Raw genomic sequence first — 16,303 nt, forward strand, 5'->3', positions numbered from 1 at the left:
TGCCTGCCGGTGTATTCCCTTTACCCCACAGCTTGGTGTCATCAGCAAACTTGAACAGGGTGCTCCCCACACCCTCGTCCAGGTCGCTAATGAAGATGTTGAACAGCACCGGCTCAAGGACGGAGCCCTGGGGGACTCCGCTGCCCACACCCTCCCAGGTCGACATTGACCTATCCACCAACACCCTCTGGGTGCGCCCCTGGAGCCAGTTTGCCACCCAGGTGTTAAGATGCAACATACTTCTCAATTTCACATGTAGAATAATGGCAGTAGACATACCCAACATAGGCAGACAAGGAACTGCCTCAATTCCAAAGATGAGAATACCAGTACTGACAACACTATTTTCTGGAAAATTTATACACTCAAGCCTGTGACCACAGTAGACTACATTTCTCCTAAGCGAGGCTAAAAACCAAGATGCTCAATTGCAATCCTTTTAAAAACAAAATACTGTAAAACTGTTGAGTGCAAGTGTACTGCTATGTTCTTTCAAGAATCCATGGAATTATCAATTCAGAGCCCTAATCCTTCAAAATAAATTAAAATGTAAATAGAATAAGTGAAAAGGGAGATTTAAATCAGACTTTAAATGTTTTATTTGTTTTCACCTCTTGCTCCCTTGCATAGTCCTCCTGGTCATATTCTTCTTCTTCTTCTTCTTCATGTTGAGTTTGCAGAGCTCCACTGTCAAAGTCAAGTGACATTGTTTTCTAAGAACAAGGTTTTGTATCCAAAAGAGCCTGTCACAAGAGAAGGAAAAAGGTACATATTAACACCAAAAGAGTGACTACAGAAAAACACTTACTCAAAGAAATCACGTAAATAATCCATGCATTAACTTGATCTTCCATTGCATCACTTTGATGGATTAGCAATGCTGTTAACCTCCAAGAATTTAGTGTTTCAGGAATTAAAATACGCACATAAATGAAGCCTTTAAAATATATACCCTCTACACAGAGAGTCAGAGTTTGCTTATGTTCCAAAAAGGCATCCTTGCATCATCTCAACCCACTGAACTCCTAGGGGGCTGTATAAGTATTCATTCAATATAGGCAGATAAATCCATCTTTCTCCTACTGATGGTTAGTCTGTCCTTGTAGCCCAAGGTACAGCTAAACAAAGCACAGATGTGCAAAAAGCTGAACGCACGTTGCTTCCAGAGCTTTGGGCCCAACTAGGACCGAAGCAAGAAATTTCCGGTCACTTCAAAACTTTGAACCAACTTCAAAATTTTACGTCCATCACACCCACATCCTGCTGGTGCCAACGGCGTTAGGGCAGGGGCTCCCCAACTGCGGTGGGCATACCCCTCGGATAGGCAGACATGTCTGGGGGTATGTGCGAGAAATGGTTGAGTGACGGATTTAATGTTCATTGTAATAATAACTGACTTTTAAGGGGCTTCAATGTATGCCGGCGGGGGTACGGGCCTTCCAGCAAACACGGCCCGAGGAGCAGGTCGCCCCCGTCACGCCAAGACTACCCGCGACCACGCTTCCCGGGGAGACGCTGCCCCGCTCCACCCCTCAGCCTTGGCGGGGCCCGGCCCCACCGCCCCGGGACTCACCGGGGCCGCTCGGCCTCCGGGCAACAAAGAAGCCCCGGGCGCTCTTCCGCGTGACACCCGAACCCGGTTCTCCCGCCGCTTTGAGTGACAGCGGAAACCCCCTACCAGGGCCCAGAACTCCGCTCTTCGCCTCCCGGAGACTGGCGCGAGGGGCGGGACTTGCCCTCGCTCCCGGAGCAAGGTCGGTTGCCCCCCAAACGCCTCTGTTTGCTGTTTGAAAGCAAGCGCGGGTGGCCGCGGGAAGAGCCGCCGCTCGCCCATTGGCTGCGGACCTCAGCCAATAGCACCCGGGCCGGCCGGGGGGGGTGCTGTTCTCGGTGTGACGTAGTGGGATGGGAGGAGGAAGTGCTTCTGCCCGGGGTTGCTAGTGGCGTCTGGGCGCTGCCCAGCGCACTTACAATAAGCGGAATTGGGTTTGGTTTGTTGTAAAAGTTCCTTTAATCTTATGGGAGTGGCGGGGTGAGAAGCGCCCGCACTCCTCTCTTTGGAAAGCCTTGGGCTTGTTGTTAGAGGCAGCGCCGCTTTTTTTTCTCACTTGGCAACGCTGCAGGTTGTCCCCAGCGCCTTGGATGGTCCCAGTAGCGTCCTGAGGCTGCCTTCATTTTTTTTTAATTAATGTATTTCGTGTTCCAGGTCAAATCAGTTCCAAATCATATCGAACCAGCAGAACTCAATTATTCCCAAAACCATATTGGTTGAGCAGGCTGAACTTAATCAATCTAATGCTACAGCCCACAAGCATCCTCCCACCCAGGCTCTCCCCTGGGACTTCAGATGCTCCCAAATCCATTGGCAGGCATCCTACATGCCAGCCCAAGGGCAAGCGCAGAGGTCTTGGGATTCATGTGCCCCCTTTGGTCTTTGCCAAAAGGCTGTGCTGCCTCCATTTACTGAGTCCCCGGGGTTCATGTAAAACCCCTGCCCCTTGTGGCCACCCCTGCTCTAGTGCCGGTGGGCTGCTTTTCTCTTTTCCACACTGAGGCACATTGGCAATGTGTAGGGGTGCATACCAGGTGCATGTGCACCCCCTGAGATCAGCCATGCAACCCCTGGAAGTGCCAGCTGCAAAACCAGAAGTGCAGTTCCAGTTTCGCTGCCAGCGCAGCAATTGGTCACTGGGGGACCTGCACCTGGCTGGCGATCGGCTGCTGGGGGACCCCCCCTCCCACCCCATTGGCAATCTGATGCCAGTTGCCCATGCGGAGGCGTTGTGTGGGGATTGGAGCAGCGTGCAGGTAGACTGCTTCTCTTGTCTTGGTTTCTCCCAAGGCTCACTCAGTGGTACCCCAGAGAGACCTAAGCCACAAACCCTGATCTGAATCCAGCTACTCGGATTTCATGGGAGGGGCTCAGTCCGTTTCTCTGAGCTGCACCTGCACCTGTTCTGAATAAGATGTCTATGAGTGTTGGAAAAGTTTTGTCTTTCAGAGAGGTGTGGGAGGCTCTCAATCAAGCCCAGCAGAAGGGTTGTTCTACCAGCTCGTTGTCTGTCACCCTTCCGGGGGAAGAACACCACTCTTCACACCACAAACACCAGGTTCAATGGGAAATTCAAACAGCTGCGCGCTGTTCTCTCTCTCCCAGACATGCCAGAAAAGATGGTGTCTTTTCTGATTCACACTTGGGGGTCAAACCCAGACTGAGAGGTCAGGCAGTATCAGGGACTCAAACCCAGCACAAATTCTGTGCCAAGTCGTTTTGCAAATCCACCCAATTCAACTAGCAGCTCTTGGCAACCACTCTGCACAGATCAGAGCCTTTGTTGTGAGGAGAGAAAAATAAGGCTGGGCTTCTGTACTGAAAGCCCAGGATTTGAACCAAGCCAAATACCCAGCTATGAACCGAAGTAATACTTTAACGTTTTTCTCTGTTTCAGTGGGCACAGGCAAGTTCAGTAAGCTAATAATACTATTACACTAGAATGAAGGAGTATAGCTTCTTCGGGCCTAGTGATACAAAAGGGATCAACTTTGTTCTTTAAACCAAAGTTTCTTTTCAATGGAGGTCACTGCCTTTAGTTACCAAACTTTCACTTTTTTATTTTATGAACCTTTTTTCCTATGTAATGTTAATACTGAATGAGGACACAGAATTTCCTTTTTGCAGAGAAACGTTTTCCTCCAGCTGCTGCTGTACCATCCATGCAACGTCTGACTTCCATAGACTGATAGAACTGACTTAGTTGGGATGGGGAAGAAAGGTTTTGCGATTGTACTAAAAACCATCACTTCTCTTAAGACCAAGGAAGGATCCTTTGGCCAGTGTCTACCAGACCATTGACTCCACTCCCATGTTATCCCTTCCCACCCGTTTACTGATTAAATATTGATCCTTGATCAGAATCCCCAAGAAATTACTGTCTCACTCAGACACACTGAATATATGTTCATTCAGATTTACAGTATTTATTGTGACAAAATGCATTCTGTATGCTTTGTTTAAAAGACTTTTCCCCACATTTATGAACAACTGGAATCTAAGTGAAAAAGGAAGATATTATGTCATTGGGGAAGTGTATAATAAACTACAGCACATGCAAACAGTTTTTTTAAATAGTTTTTTCACTCAAAATGTATCATCTGTTTCTTTCAGCTTCTTATGTTGTAAACATCTATGGAATCAATGAAAAATATATTCAGCTACTTCTTTTAAAAGAGACATTTCTGGCATTAATCAGCAATAATAGTAAAACCAGATGCAAGACACAAAAATATTAGGATCTAGCATGTTTGTTCTGTAACAAGTTATATTCCAAAATTATTTTACCTATTTTTATTTCAATTTTGTAAATGTTGCATAATCTCAAATCTTCAAGCAATCTGATAGTGATAAAAAACTGTTTTTACTAAGAAATCAGTCAACCCTTCTGTATTGTGTAGGCAAATCACCTTAAACATTATTTGCTATTAAAGTGCTGTTATAAGCAAAATGAAATATAGTTAGTGTCTATAATAATCAATTGTCATTTTGTCATATTCAAATTATATTTATTTTGGAAAATAGTTCTATGCCTACACATCTTCATCTAAACACTCAAAACTAATCCAATATAAATAATATTTGTTTCCAATAATTCCACGACTAAAAGGCACATACTAATGTCCCAGCAGTTTGTTCAAGTGAGCATTTGCATGTAAAGGTTTAATTGTGCTTTTCAATAGTTCCTGATTCAGTATGACCTTACAGGTGACATTTGTACATGTCTATAGTACCTTTCCACAAATGGTTCTCTCACTGTCTAGGTTTCATTCTGTTAAGATTAAGACTATATATATCTATATAGCTATGCATATTGATCTCTACAGATCTACATAGATATACACATATACATATATTCATATGTACAAACACAAAAAAATTCTTCTGGAACAGCAACTGAAAAGTGCAGTTTATAGTTTTTGAATTGGCTTTGTGTAATGAAGTTTCGTAATAGTCAATGCAGTGTTCATAAACAAACTGTCTTGAGAATCAGGAGATCCAATAAGGTCATTTGTTATATTGCATGTGTCCTGTGTTATTCTCTTTTCTTACTGGCTGTTTCAAGCAGACTTCGCTTCCCGAAGAGATGATTGGCAAATTATTTTCCATGTGATAGTGAATAAGGTGACCCACACTATCAAATACACGGTCTTTGGTTCTTACCTGGGAAAGACAAAAAAAAAGAAAACATTTTGAGTATACATTGAAAGAAGCATCAAGGAGCACATCTGTGGGGGGCCAGCAGGGGAGATCATGCTCAGGGGCAATCAGCATGGGTTCATCAAAGGCAGGTCCTGCCTGACCAACCTAATTGCCTTTTATGACCAAGTAACTAAATCCTTGGATGATGGTGTTGCTGTGGACGTAGTCTTTCTAAATTTTAAGAAGGCCTCTTACCCCATCCTCATCAATAAATTAAGCAACTGTGGCATTGATGCCTACACAGTTGGATGGGTAAAAAATTAGCTGATGAGGCGCACCCAAAGAGTAGTGTTGGACAGGTTGTACATAACCTGGCGAGATGTGAGCAGTGGGGTACCCCAGGGCTTGGTCCTGCACTGTTTAACATTTTCATCAGCGACTTGGACAAGGAGGTAGAAAGCACACTGTCTAAGTTTGCTGATGACACTAAGATGTGGGGTGAGGTGGACACACCTGAAGGGACAGAGAGGCTGCAAATAGATTTAGACAGACTACAAAAGTAGGCAGATGAGAATAGGATGGGGTTCAACGTAAATAAATGCAGGGTGCTGCACCTTGGGAGAAGGAATCCACAGCATACATACAGGCTGGGGAATTCCCCTCTTGAAAGCACAGAGGCCGAAAGAGATCTTGGAGTCATTACTGACTCCAAGATGAACATGAGCCGCTAATGCCAGACTGCAGCCAGCAAGGCCAGCCATACCTTGTCATGCATCCAAAGATGCATCTCAAGCCAGTCCAGAGAGGTGATACTCCCCCTCTATGAGACTTTGGTCAGGCCGCAATTGGAGTACTGCGTCCAGTACTGGGCGCCACACTTTAAAAAGGATGTGGCCAGCCTGGAGAGGGTTCAGAGGAGGGCCACCCGCTTGGTGAGAGGGCAGCAGGACAGGCTCTATGAGGAGAGACTGAGGGACCTGAACCTGGTTCAGCCTCAGCAAGAGGAGACTGAGGGGGACCTGGTGACTGCCTACAAACTAATCAGGGGAGATCAACAGCAAATAAGTAGAGCCCTTTTCTCCCCAGCACCACCTGGGGTGATGAAGAACGATGGTAATAAGCTCATGGAGAACAGGTTCAGGTCAGAGATCAGAAGGCAATATTTTACAGTTAGGGTGGCCAAAATCTGGAACCAAATTCCCAGGGAAGTGGTCCTCGCCCCTACCTTGGGCAAATTCAAGAGGAATTTGGATGATCACCTGTCTGGGGTCTTGTGAACCCAGCATTCATTCCTGCCTGTGGCAGGGGGGTCAGGCTAAATGATCTGTTCAGGTCCCTCCTGGCCCTAGCTACTATGAAACTGTTTACTTTAAAAAAAAAAATCACAGATCTGAAGCCATTCCATGGAAGTCAACATAAATTTAAGCCATTTAATTCAATGGGTGCAGGACTGATTGGCAGTGTGGTGTTAACACAGACCTCTGGCTTTACAGAAAGAGTAGTTAAAATGCTGTATTGCTATCTCTATCTCTGCCAATTGATTTTCCTTACAGCTTTGTGTCAGCCAGAAATAAAATCTGAAATAAAAATAAAAGCTGACCTACTGTTTGATATACAGGCAGCTATGATGCCATTCTACACACTGAACATGTAGGGGAGCACCGTGGAGGAAGAAGGGGAAGCAGGGGTCTCATGTGAAAGTTGAGGGAATGAATGTATGTAGAAATGAGCGGGGAAGAAAAAAGCAGAGAGGAGCAAAGCCACACTTTTTTCTCCAGAAGTGTTTCCTCTCAGTCCCCTTAGCAAAACCTTTCATAGTTTACTCACTCTAGTCATATGAGGAAGAAAAGCCATAAAAGGGCTGATTTCAGGTGACATAAAACTGACTCTTCCCATTCACCTTTTCAGTGTCTGAAAATATATTACTTTGTTGTTTGATGCTATTAGCATATTTAGCTTTTAACACAATAAAACTAGTAACATTCCATATTCATCAAGGAATATGTTGATTATACATCCACATAGGGCAACCAATGACATCCACATAGGACAACCTACTGGCCTGTGTAGCTCTGGCCTCAAACTCTTACATCGGGATGACATTTTGTTACCACTGAAGTCAGTGGCAAAACTGCCATTAGCTTCAATAGAGTGCCATTTAAATATGCATTTTGATTTAAAAATATTTGAGAAAACTAGTACCTTTTGATGTGACATTTTAATGAAAGGACTACTCATACCTTGCCTCCAGGATCCACCAACAGCAGGTGCTTTGCCTGCCGCCCTTGCAATCCACTTAATACATATTGACCAGGTGATGTTGCGCTCTCTCGCACCAAAAAATCCCCATCGTTGATTAAAAGACTTTCTGCTGCTTTCCTGTTTAATTTGCCATGGTAACAATCTTCACTCCTTAGCTGTTGCTTTATTTGTGGTGGAACACAGAGACTAGCCATATTGCTTGTGGTACGCTGCTGACCAGCTTCTGGTAATTCTAAAGTTAAATGAAAGGAAAGGAGATGAAGCGGATCCTTCACCTAAAATTTAATCCCTAAAAGAAAGAGCTTGCATATTTTTATAGCAATGGAACATGCATTAGAGATTGGAATAATTTCAGTTTGAAGCTGTGATTAAACCAGTCTTCTAGACAGTAATAATATTAAATATTTTCAAAGAATTATACACAGATAAATCCTCACATCCCAGTGAGTTAGGTAAAATTATCACTATTATTTAAAAAATGTAGGAACTAAGAAAGAAAGGTGCGAGACCCATCAAATAGCTAATCAATTGCCATGTGTTACTTGGTAACAGAAAACATAACAATGTAGAGCAGGGGCAGGCAATTATTTTGGGCGGAGTGCTGCTTACTGAGTTTCAGCAAGCCATCAAGGGCCGTGTGACAGCCAGCCCAGGGCAGATTAATATTAATTTTCTAAAATTTTAGGGGCCCCACAGGCTGGATAGAATGGCCTGGTGGACCACATCTGGCCTCCAGGCTGCATTTTGCCCACCCGTGATGTAGAGGGTACTCCACTTACATGAATGTCAGATAAGTGCATAATTTGCTTATCTTCATAATGTGACGCCAGTCTCAATTTCTGCCTATTGTCTACATTATAACAAACATTAGTTATCTGCACATTAAGTGTATAAACCACTTAAGTACACAGAACATTTCAGCCTCCTGATCCACTTTGTAATGGAACTGTGCATGGTTCAACATGTATAACTGGCAAAATCGATTAGTAGCTGTTAATCCCAAGACTTCTAATAGCAGCCCTAAACAGATCAGATCTCATTAATTTCTAGGCTGGTACTAGAGGCAAAAGAGGCTCAAGTAACAAGATCAAGAACCTTCATAAGGTGCAAAGGCTAAGCATACATTGTTCCTGTCATTCAGGAGCAATACTGCAAATACATTTGGGTAAGTGCACATTCTGGGTAAAACAGAGATTTTCCATTCCAAACCTATGCACTTTAAATGGAGAACACTGCACTACCTCTTTATTTTTTCTAATTCGTTAATATACATAAATTTACAAGTGGCAAAAATATCTTTAGAGTCATATAAATTAGAAAGCATTCTACCTGGTGCAAAACCCACAGGCAAAACGCATTAGTTATCTGTTTGCATGCTTGCTTTCATTTATTGAATTACTACCTCACCAAGAAGGGGCATACTGAACACAAACTGATTATTTGTAATTAAACAGCCTGTTGAAGTCAGGGTGTCAAACTTCCTCTGTGCCCTGGGCCTGACACTGGCAGGGCAAACAGCAACAACAATGCAAGTGGTGTTGTGTCAGCACAGCCATCACTCACCCCCCACTCCTCCTGCCAAGAAGGGCTACCCGCAGTGGCAGGCCCATGCCTACTTGTCCCATCCCTGAATTCTCAGCCCCTCTGGGATACCCATAGATTGGAGAAAATGGCTCCACAGGCCATATTTTTGGCACCTCCATTTTAAAACACTCAGGTCTTCCCTGCAAAACAAATTTGGATTTTAGCCACACTATCTGTGGACCTCATTCTTCATTTTCCTTTGGCTGACAGTAAAAAGCATGTCGCACCTAATTGTGAGAGTCACGCTGAGTGATTCCAGGCCTGTATAGGAATACAAGACAATCTGACTGATGCAGCCAAAAGGGAAGTATTACATCAGCTCTGTGCAAAATGGAGAAATGTCTGCCTCTGGTAACCACAATGGTTGGGTTGGGATCTGGCCAGTCAGGCTGCAAATAATTCCTAGGCCAATGGCTCCCTTCAGAGTGCGTTTCCCAAATCCAGAGGGGGCTTGAAGAAAAGCACAGCAAAATTTCAAGTTTCTTCTCTCTTTTGAATTATTATGGAGAAAACAGAATCTTTCCCAATGCATTCAGTGGACAAATCCCCGTCTGTTGAGGCTAAGATAATATGCGTCATTGAAATATGAACCTACTCCCATGATGCAGCGGGCTTCCATAGCTCTGCGTCGATGCAAGGCCTCTAGTAGTAGAGACTGTAGTTTGCAGCGTCTGAGTGTTGATGTAACTGGGATCATCAAAGAGATCCACTTTGCAGGAAGGTTTTGACAATGCTGTATCTTTTTTCGCCTTCTGCATTCGCTCACTGCAGTTACCTGAAATAAATTGGCCATATACACTGTACTACATTTTTAAAGCAGATTTTTTTTTAATCCTCCACAGCTGGGTCTCAAACGATGTAGTTTTGATATTTTCCACTTCATGCCTTCACTAGAAAGAAGAAAAATGTGCCAAACTATACATCTTTGCTTAATTTTTGAAAGGTACTGCATTCAGCATACTAACAGCTCCGTAAAGAAACCCAAAGGAGTCAGGGTGAGAGTCTGAAAAATGCTTAGCATTGACTGTATTCTGTTCCTATTGAAATCAGTGGTAAACGTTAAAACAAACAATAGGCCAATACTGGGCCACTGGCCTTCATGGTGGCAGCAGAGTTTAGTGACTGCTGGGTGTGCCTCAATATACCCACTAAACTAAAATGATAGGGGCAGGAGCATTATTTTTATGTATCTATAGAAAGCTTGGTGAAAAGAGGTAAAAGCAAGAGGTCCTCCTAGCTTTTACTTAGATTTCTCAGCCTGGTGTCAAAGTTTCAAGTGCGCTGTCACTGAGTAACTCTTGTCTGGGGATGATTTGTTTATTCTGCCCTGGATAATCCCAAATAAATTAATTTTTCATAATGCTTCTATCTTGATTCCTCTGTAAAATATCCATTCGCTCTAACAGGGTCCCTGCTCCCAGAATGAGAAGAGAGTGCGTTTTTTTGTTCAAGGAGGGACATGCTACACATTCTCAGCCATTTGTGGTAAAATGCCCCACCCCATTTAGGAGCATCTTGGGAAAATGAGAGACATCTTTCCATCATTAGTCCTGTGGGCTGGGAGGATGGAGTGGATTGGTGCTTTGTGACTCTGCCTGGAGAATCAGAATAGTCCTAACATACAGGAGGGCTGACAAAGTATTCCTCAGCTGGATACAACAATAAATTCATGTTAATCAGCTACACAACATGCACTTATGCTATTCTGCAGATTTATTATTTGATCTATTTACCCTTTATACGTAGACACTAGCTGATTCTTCTTTAAACATGCAAATACAGAAACACCACAGACAAAGAAATCAAACTACACCCTGGAAAAAGTGTAAAACAGCTCCTAAGAGAGTGCAGATGGAGCTTTTTAAAGACCCTCATTGTGTACTGAAAGGGCTAGAGCCAAAGAAATGTGTCCCATGACATCCACAGTGCCAAGTGAAAGCTAAAAATGGATGGGGAACTTTTTGATCTTTTGGGAAATGAGCAAACAAGTTCCTCCAATGTGGAGGTAACTGTTCCCAGTAACTGCACCACAGCCATAAGGAAGGAAACAGATGGAATCTCAAGTGAGGGAACAAAGTTCAGGATTGATTTGAAACTAAGTCTGTAATGCTGGGATTGAGCTGACAGACCTGCTCCCCACAGGAATGTCACAGGCTTGCTGACAGTTTGGATCCCAGGAGGAATTTGTACAGCCTGTGGGGGTAGTTTCAGAATTAGTAAAGCAGAGGAGCATCTTTTTTTCTCATAGACTCTGAAAGGGAATACAATAACAAAAGGCTACTGTACGGTGTCATGACAAGTAAAACTGGCAAGTCTGCCAGCAGACATTAAAATAGATTAGTACCCTTTGGAAAAAACTGTAAGGCTTTTTTGTCCACCCCTCAGCTGGGGAACTAGTAATGACCAAATCAGCACAACACTTTTCACTATGATAGCATAAGTGAATGGGCAACACTTCCAGACATTTTGGCGCAATTTAAATCTAGATATGCATGAGTAAGAAAACAGAGTACATACCCATTGTTTTATTTTCTTCTAGATAATTTTCATATATATTGATGCATCTGGGGCTGCCTGTCTGTGAAAGAATCACACAAACTAATTGCACAGGATGCCAGCTGTTAATGAACTTCAGCTATCTTCATAATATACTCTTACCAGTTCATCAGGTTCCAGATAACTGAGAAATCCACCATACATACTTGGTCTCCAGGGGAACAATTTTCCCACCACCTCACATAAGATTCGGTACAGTGATGCTGTACTCCCCACTGGCTGTGCCAGTTATACAGGCCCTAATCCCCATCATGACTCTAAAATCCATGGCTGTCAATGCAAGGCTTAAAAACCATGCTATGTTGCCAGTGTCTGATAAGTGGGAAGTCTTACTGCATCTGAATGAGACAGGGAAGCTTGGCTCTATGTTTGCAGCGTACACAATAGTTGCAGCACTTTGTAAAAATGATCAGAAACCAATTTAACCTCATTTCATATCTGTTGTCTAGCAAAGTGTTAATGCTCAACAGGACTGGGAAGACAAGCTCTGCTTTCCCTAACGAGTAACCCTTTGTTTTTTACTTTATTACAAAGGATATTTTAATGAAAATAGTATTTTGTTGCCAAAAAGCAGTTCTGCTTCTGGGACCAATTCCTCCCTTGAAGTCACAACCTTCTGTTTGAAATATCACAATTAGTTGCTAGGGAGATGGCTGTGATGTAACATATAAATCTCTGATGGTGTCCATGGAGGAAAATGCACTAGGACCAGATTAACTTCTAGGCTGCAAAGTTCCTGTTTTCACACTGATGTTTCTTGAAATAAAAACGGGGCAGGGCTATAGGCAACATGGGATAAAAGGAGTGTGGTCTGTGTGGCATTAAAGGATCGTCAGTGTTGAAAGGAAGTACTGAGAAATTAACTTCTGAGGGGAAGGCAGTCTCAGTTACACAATGCCCAGTGAAGCAGACATCAGTTAAATAGTTAAATCTGCTGGGATTGCACACTGCCTCCTCAACAAACCTCTTCCTCAAAGCCACAATTGCTGTAAATTCCCTTCCTGCACCAGTTCTAGACGTCCCCAAACACACTCAAGGCAAGTCTGCACTACCTTTATACAAGAGTGACCAAGAAGCACACCCCACTCATCCACTCCTATTCCACAAGCGCCAAATCCTGGAAATGAGGTAATGTTACGTAGCTGCTTCGGAGTGGTGCTAAGTGTGAGCCAAGTGCTGCTCTTAGGGTCCTTATCTGGGATGAGCTTACAGGTGCATCCAGAGTTGCTCTAAAGCAACCTGTTTTCTGGAATCTGGTGCACATGGAGTGGGAACGAGTTAGCAAGGCCTGCTTCTCAGCTAGGAGAGGTAGTTAGTCATGTTTGTCCAAAGCTAGTCAGAAGACAGGGTAGATTTACACCATACGGACTAACTAAATCTGAGATTCATAAGCTTTCCTAAGCAGCACCTTACTTCATCAGATGCTATGAAGGGGCTGCAGGAATCAGAGCTTCTAAACAGAAAGCAGTGATTAGACTACAAAGGATAGGGAAGGGGGAGAAAAAGGGAGGGAGCACTCCTGGGAGAGGCAAAGTGGATATTCCAGGTAATGGGATAAGAATCCATAGGCTCAGTTTAGACCAGGGTAGGCAATTATTTTTGTCTATGGGCCTCATAGGCAGTTCTGGGGGGCTGCTGTGGGCTGGTCAGCACCCTCCCCTCCTCTCCCCCAAACAGCCTGGAGCCCACACACCACTGCTCAGACCAGCCGAGGTGCCTGTATTATCCCATGGTCTTTTATTGTACCCCACTATGCAATTCAATAACATGCAGCTGTAAGGAAACTTCCAGACTATTTTTCCGTCACCTAAAACTAAGAGAATGTTCCTATTACAGGGAGCCACATACAATGATCAACGCATGACACACCTGACCTATACACAGCACAAGGAGGACAGCTCCTAGGGCATGTCTAGACATGTGTGGACATTTTACTTATTACCCAAGATCCACAAGCCCAGCAACTCAGGACACCCCATTGTCTCTGGTATTGGCTCGACCACAGAGGGAGTTTCTGGCTCTGTTAACTCTATTCTATTCCAATTTGCCATGAGAGCTACCAGCTATTTGAAAGACACTACAGATTTCCTAAAGAAATCATCTTCTACTGACAAGCTTCCAGCTACCATCATACTAGCTACAAAGGATGTCACACCTCTGTATATCAACATCTCTCATGAAGCTGCATCACAAGGGGTAAAGAACATTATCTTTGATGAAGACACTGCTTCTATTTTCTTCACACTCTCCCACTTTGTCCTCACACACAACTATTTCAGATTCGTATTTTGTATTCTAATACAATCTTTGTATTCTAATCACTGTTTTTTTTTTAGAAGCTCTGCTTCTTGCAGTCCATTCTTGCATCTAAAGTAAGCTGCTGCTTATGAAAATGTATGCATCTCAAATTTTGTTAATCTATACAGTTCAAATCTGTCCTGCCTTTTGCCTGCTTTTCAGCAGCATTTGTGAGCTTGGCAACGAGGCAGTGTAGACCTCCCAGAGTCTTGCAAAGGTAGTATCCATTTCCCTGGCCTTGGGAATGTAAGTCTTCACACTCAGATAAACAGGAGCACTAGACCCAGCATGCTTTGAAGTTTTTGTAGCAGGTCTGAACTCCCCTGGCTTCATTCCCTGATCTTCTAAACCCTGACTGTTCTGAGGTGAAACTCCTAAGAGCTCCTGAGTGCCCTGTAGCTTGAAACACACTGGCAATTAACTAAGTGATTAATTGCACCTGGTACACAGAAGCTGCACGACATAATGACATTTTGGTGTGCTGGTCTGAATACAAGACTGACAGCCAGCCAGCTCTGAGGTTTTGTAGGTGGGTGATCTTGGATAAGTCATTTCAATCCAGGTCTCTTCCTTTCTTCTGACCAAGGGTTCAAGGGCACTGACGCGATGTATCCATTAATGTTTATAAAGTACTTTGTGATGCAAATATATTCTACCTAGCCTAAAACCCCTTTCTCAGGACAGGAAAGACTCAGCTCTGGTTGTATGAATGTACATACAGAGACTTTACCGCAGTATACTCTCTTCCCCAGAACAGAGAGGGATTAGTTATACCAGAAATAGACTTACTTACCAAACAATATTGCTTTTCACATTGTATGGGACAGTTAGCCCTTTGGTCTGTTTGCACTTTCATTCGCATGTCTGATACTCCACCTGTAGGAGGCTCCTTCCCTGGAATTTCATTGTAATATTCATGATCCTCCCTCTCCTGCATATTCCCAGCTGATCCACTGAGATTCATTACCCCGCTGAAAAATTAACCAACAAATTAAGTGAACCATATAATAAAATCATTCTCGGGACAAGCACAAGCCCCAACTGTTTATATATAATGAAAGGCAAATGAAAGGCATATGTATGTCTAGTCCATACTAGACATACATATGCCACTGTAAACAATTTTAAAAGCAGTCTGACCATATCTTCCTGGAGCTCCTTTGTTATTTTTCCAGTTATTATATCCTCCTTTAAAATGTGGAATCACCACAATCCAGTTAGCAGGAATGTAGAGACCTCTCCTTGACACCAGAAATGTGTTACACTAAGAGGAGAACATCAGCACCATGATTTCATGCATTCAGTGTAGAATCTGAGCTCATTTCTTTTTGCTTCTTATCTTGTCTGTATAAATCCAGAGGAGAGAGTACTGTGTGGGACTTAAAAGGGACATCACACAGCATTTGGGTGGCAGTTAGACAGGCCTGGAATTGCTTTAGAAAATCAAATATAGCTACAAAAATGCAGTTTTCTACAGTGGAATTCAGTTTATTATAATCAAATCACTGTATCTGTTCTTTTTCAGCTTGAACAAACACTAGGGACTTGTCTACACTGCCTCTGTGGTGAGCCCAGATCACTAAGAAGAACATCCCACCTGCCTGCTCCAACTCCCTGCACCCTAAGTCCCAGAACTGGAGTGAAGAAAGCACTATAGAGAGATGCTGAGTATGTACCCAAAACTGCTTACAAGTTCTCTGTCTTGGGTATGTGTACTGGCATGTGCTCAGTACCACTCTAACCGGCTGCATTGCTTCACTTCTGGGCTTTGGTGTGTAGACAGGGAGCCAGGGGCAGAGCATGCCTCTCAGCCACGATCAGAATGGGGGCAGTGTAGAAATGTCCTCAGTACCACTGACAGTGCACAATATGCTCCTGAATGTCTTGATCTACAATAAAATTACAGCAGTTGAAATATTCCACTGGTACTTGGCCAGAGCAGAAGGTGTCTCCTGTACTGTCTCCACTCCTGAAATATAACCTCATCTCAAATCTCACTTCTCTATTTAACAAGAACATAATTAGATAAAAGGCCACAAGCAGGAAAGACATAAAGTTCAAGTACTTGATTATGTGATACACAGCTCAAGGATTTGATTATGTGCTTCACAACGGGTGACTCATTCACACAGCAATATCTAAGTCTCCTGTCTGGGGACTCTTCTTTGAGCCTGGCTAGCTAATTTAATAAGGCTTTCCCACTTCTAATTTCTGTGATATACCTCTAATGTAGCACAATTCCACAGGAACAGGCCTCTCTATAGTTATTATTTCCTGGTTAGTATTAGAATTTGGAGGGTGAAAAACACTTTATACAGGAAACAAAAATGTAATTAAAGTGCTGAGGTGGTTATTTAATATGTATATTGTTAAGATGCTTAAAGGCCGTGACAAGGTTAAGGTTGCTTT

At 43.3% G+C, this 16,303-nt stretch overlaps 2 protein-coding genes across 5 annotated transcripts in view; both read right to left on the bottom strand.

The window, feature by feature from the left end:
• The window catches only part of CEP152 (centrosomal protein 152), a 53,460-nt gene extending 51,676 nt beyond the window's left edge, over nt 1-1,784 (bottom strand). For both annotated transcript variants that reach the window (XM_019533629.1, XM_019533628.1), the window contains exons 1-2: nt 1,574-1,784; nt 612-743 (exon numbers count right to left, since the gene is read on the bottom strand). In XM_019533629.1, coding sequence (XP_019389174.1) covers nt 612-707 — 96 coding nt within the window. In that variant the 5' untranslated portion in view covers nt 708-743; nt 1,574-1,784. The remainder of the gene's footprint in view (nt 1-611; nt 744-1,573) is intronic.
• Nucleotides 1,785-3,957: 2,173 nt separating this feature from the next.
• SHC4 (SHC adaptor protein 4) overlaps nt 3,958-16,303 on the bottom strand; it is a 65,916-nt gene continuing 53,570 nt past the window's right edge. For all 3 annotated transcript variants that reach the window (XM_019533633.1, XM_019533632.1, XM_019533631.1), the window contains exons 9-13: nt 14,688-14,865; nt 11,558-11,618; nt 9,636-9,815; nt 7,435-7,688; nt 3,958-5,215 (exon numbers count right to left, since the gene is read on the bottom strand). In XM_019533633.1, the coding sequence (XP_019389178.1) occupies nt 5,060-5,215; nt 7,435-7,688; nt 9,636-9,815; nt 11,558-11,618; nt 14,688-14,865 (829 nt within the window). In that variant the 3' untranslated portion in view covers nt 3,958-5,059. The remainder of the gene's footprint in view (nt 5,216-7,434; nt 7,689-9,635; nt 9,816-11,557; nt 11,619-14,687; nt 14,866-16,303) is intronic.

Source organism: Crocodylus porosus, unplaced genomic scaffold, assembly GCF_001723895.1.
Source record: "Crocodylus porosus isolate Cpor-Errol unplaced genomic scaffold, CroPor_comp1, whole genome shotgun sequence".
Lineage (NCBI taxonomy): Eukaryota > Metazoa > Chordata > Crocodylia > Crocodylidae > Crocodylus > Crocodylus porosus.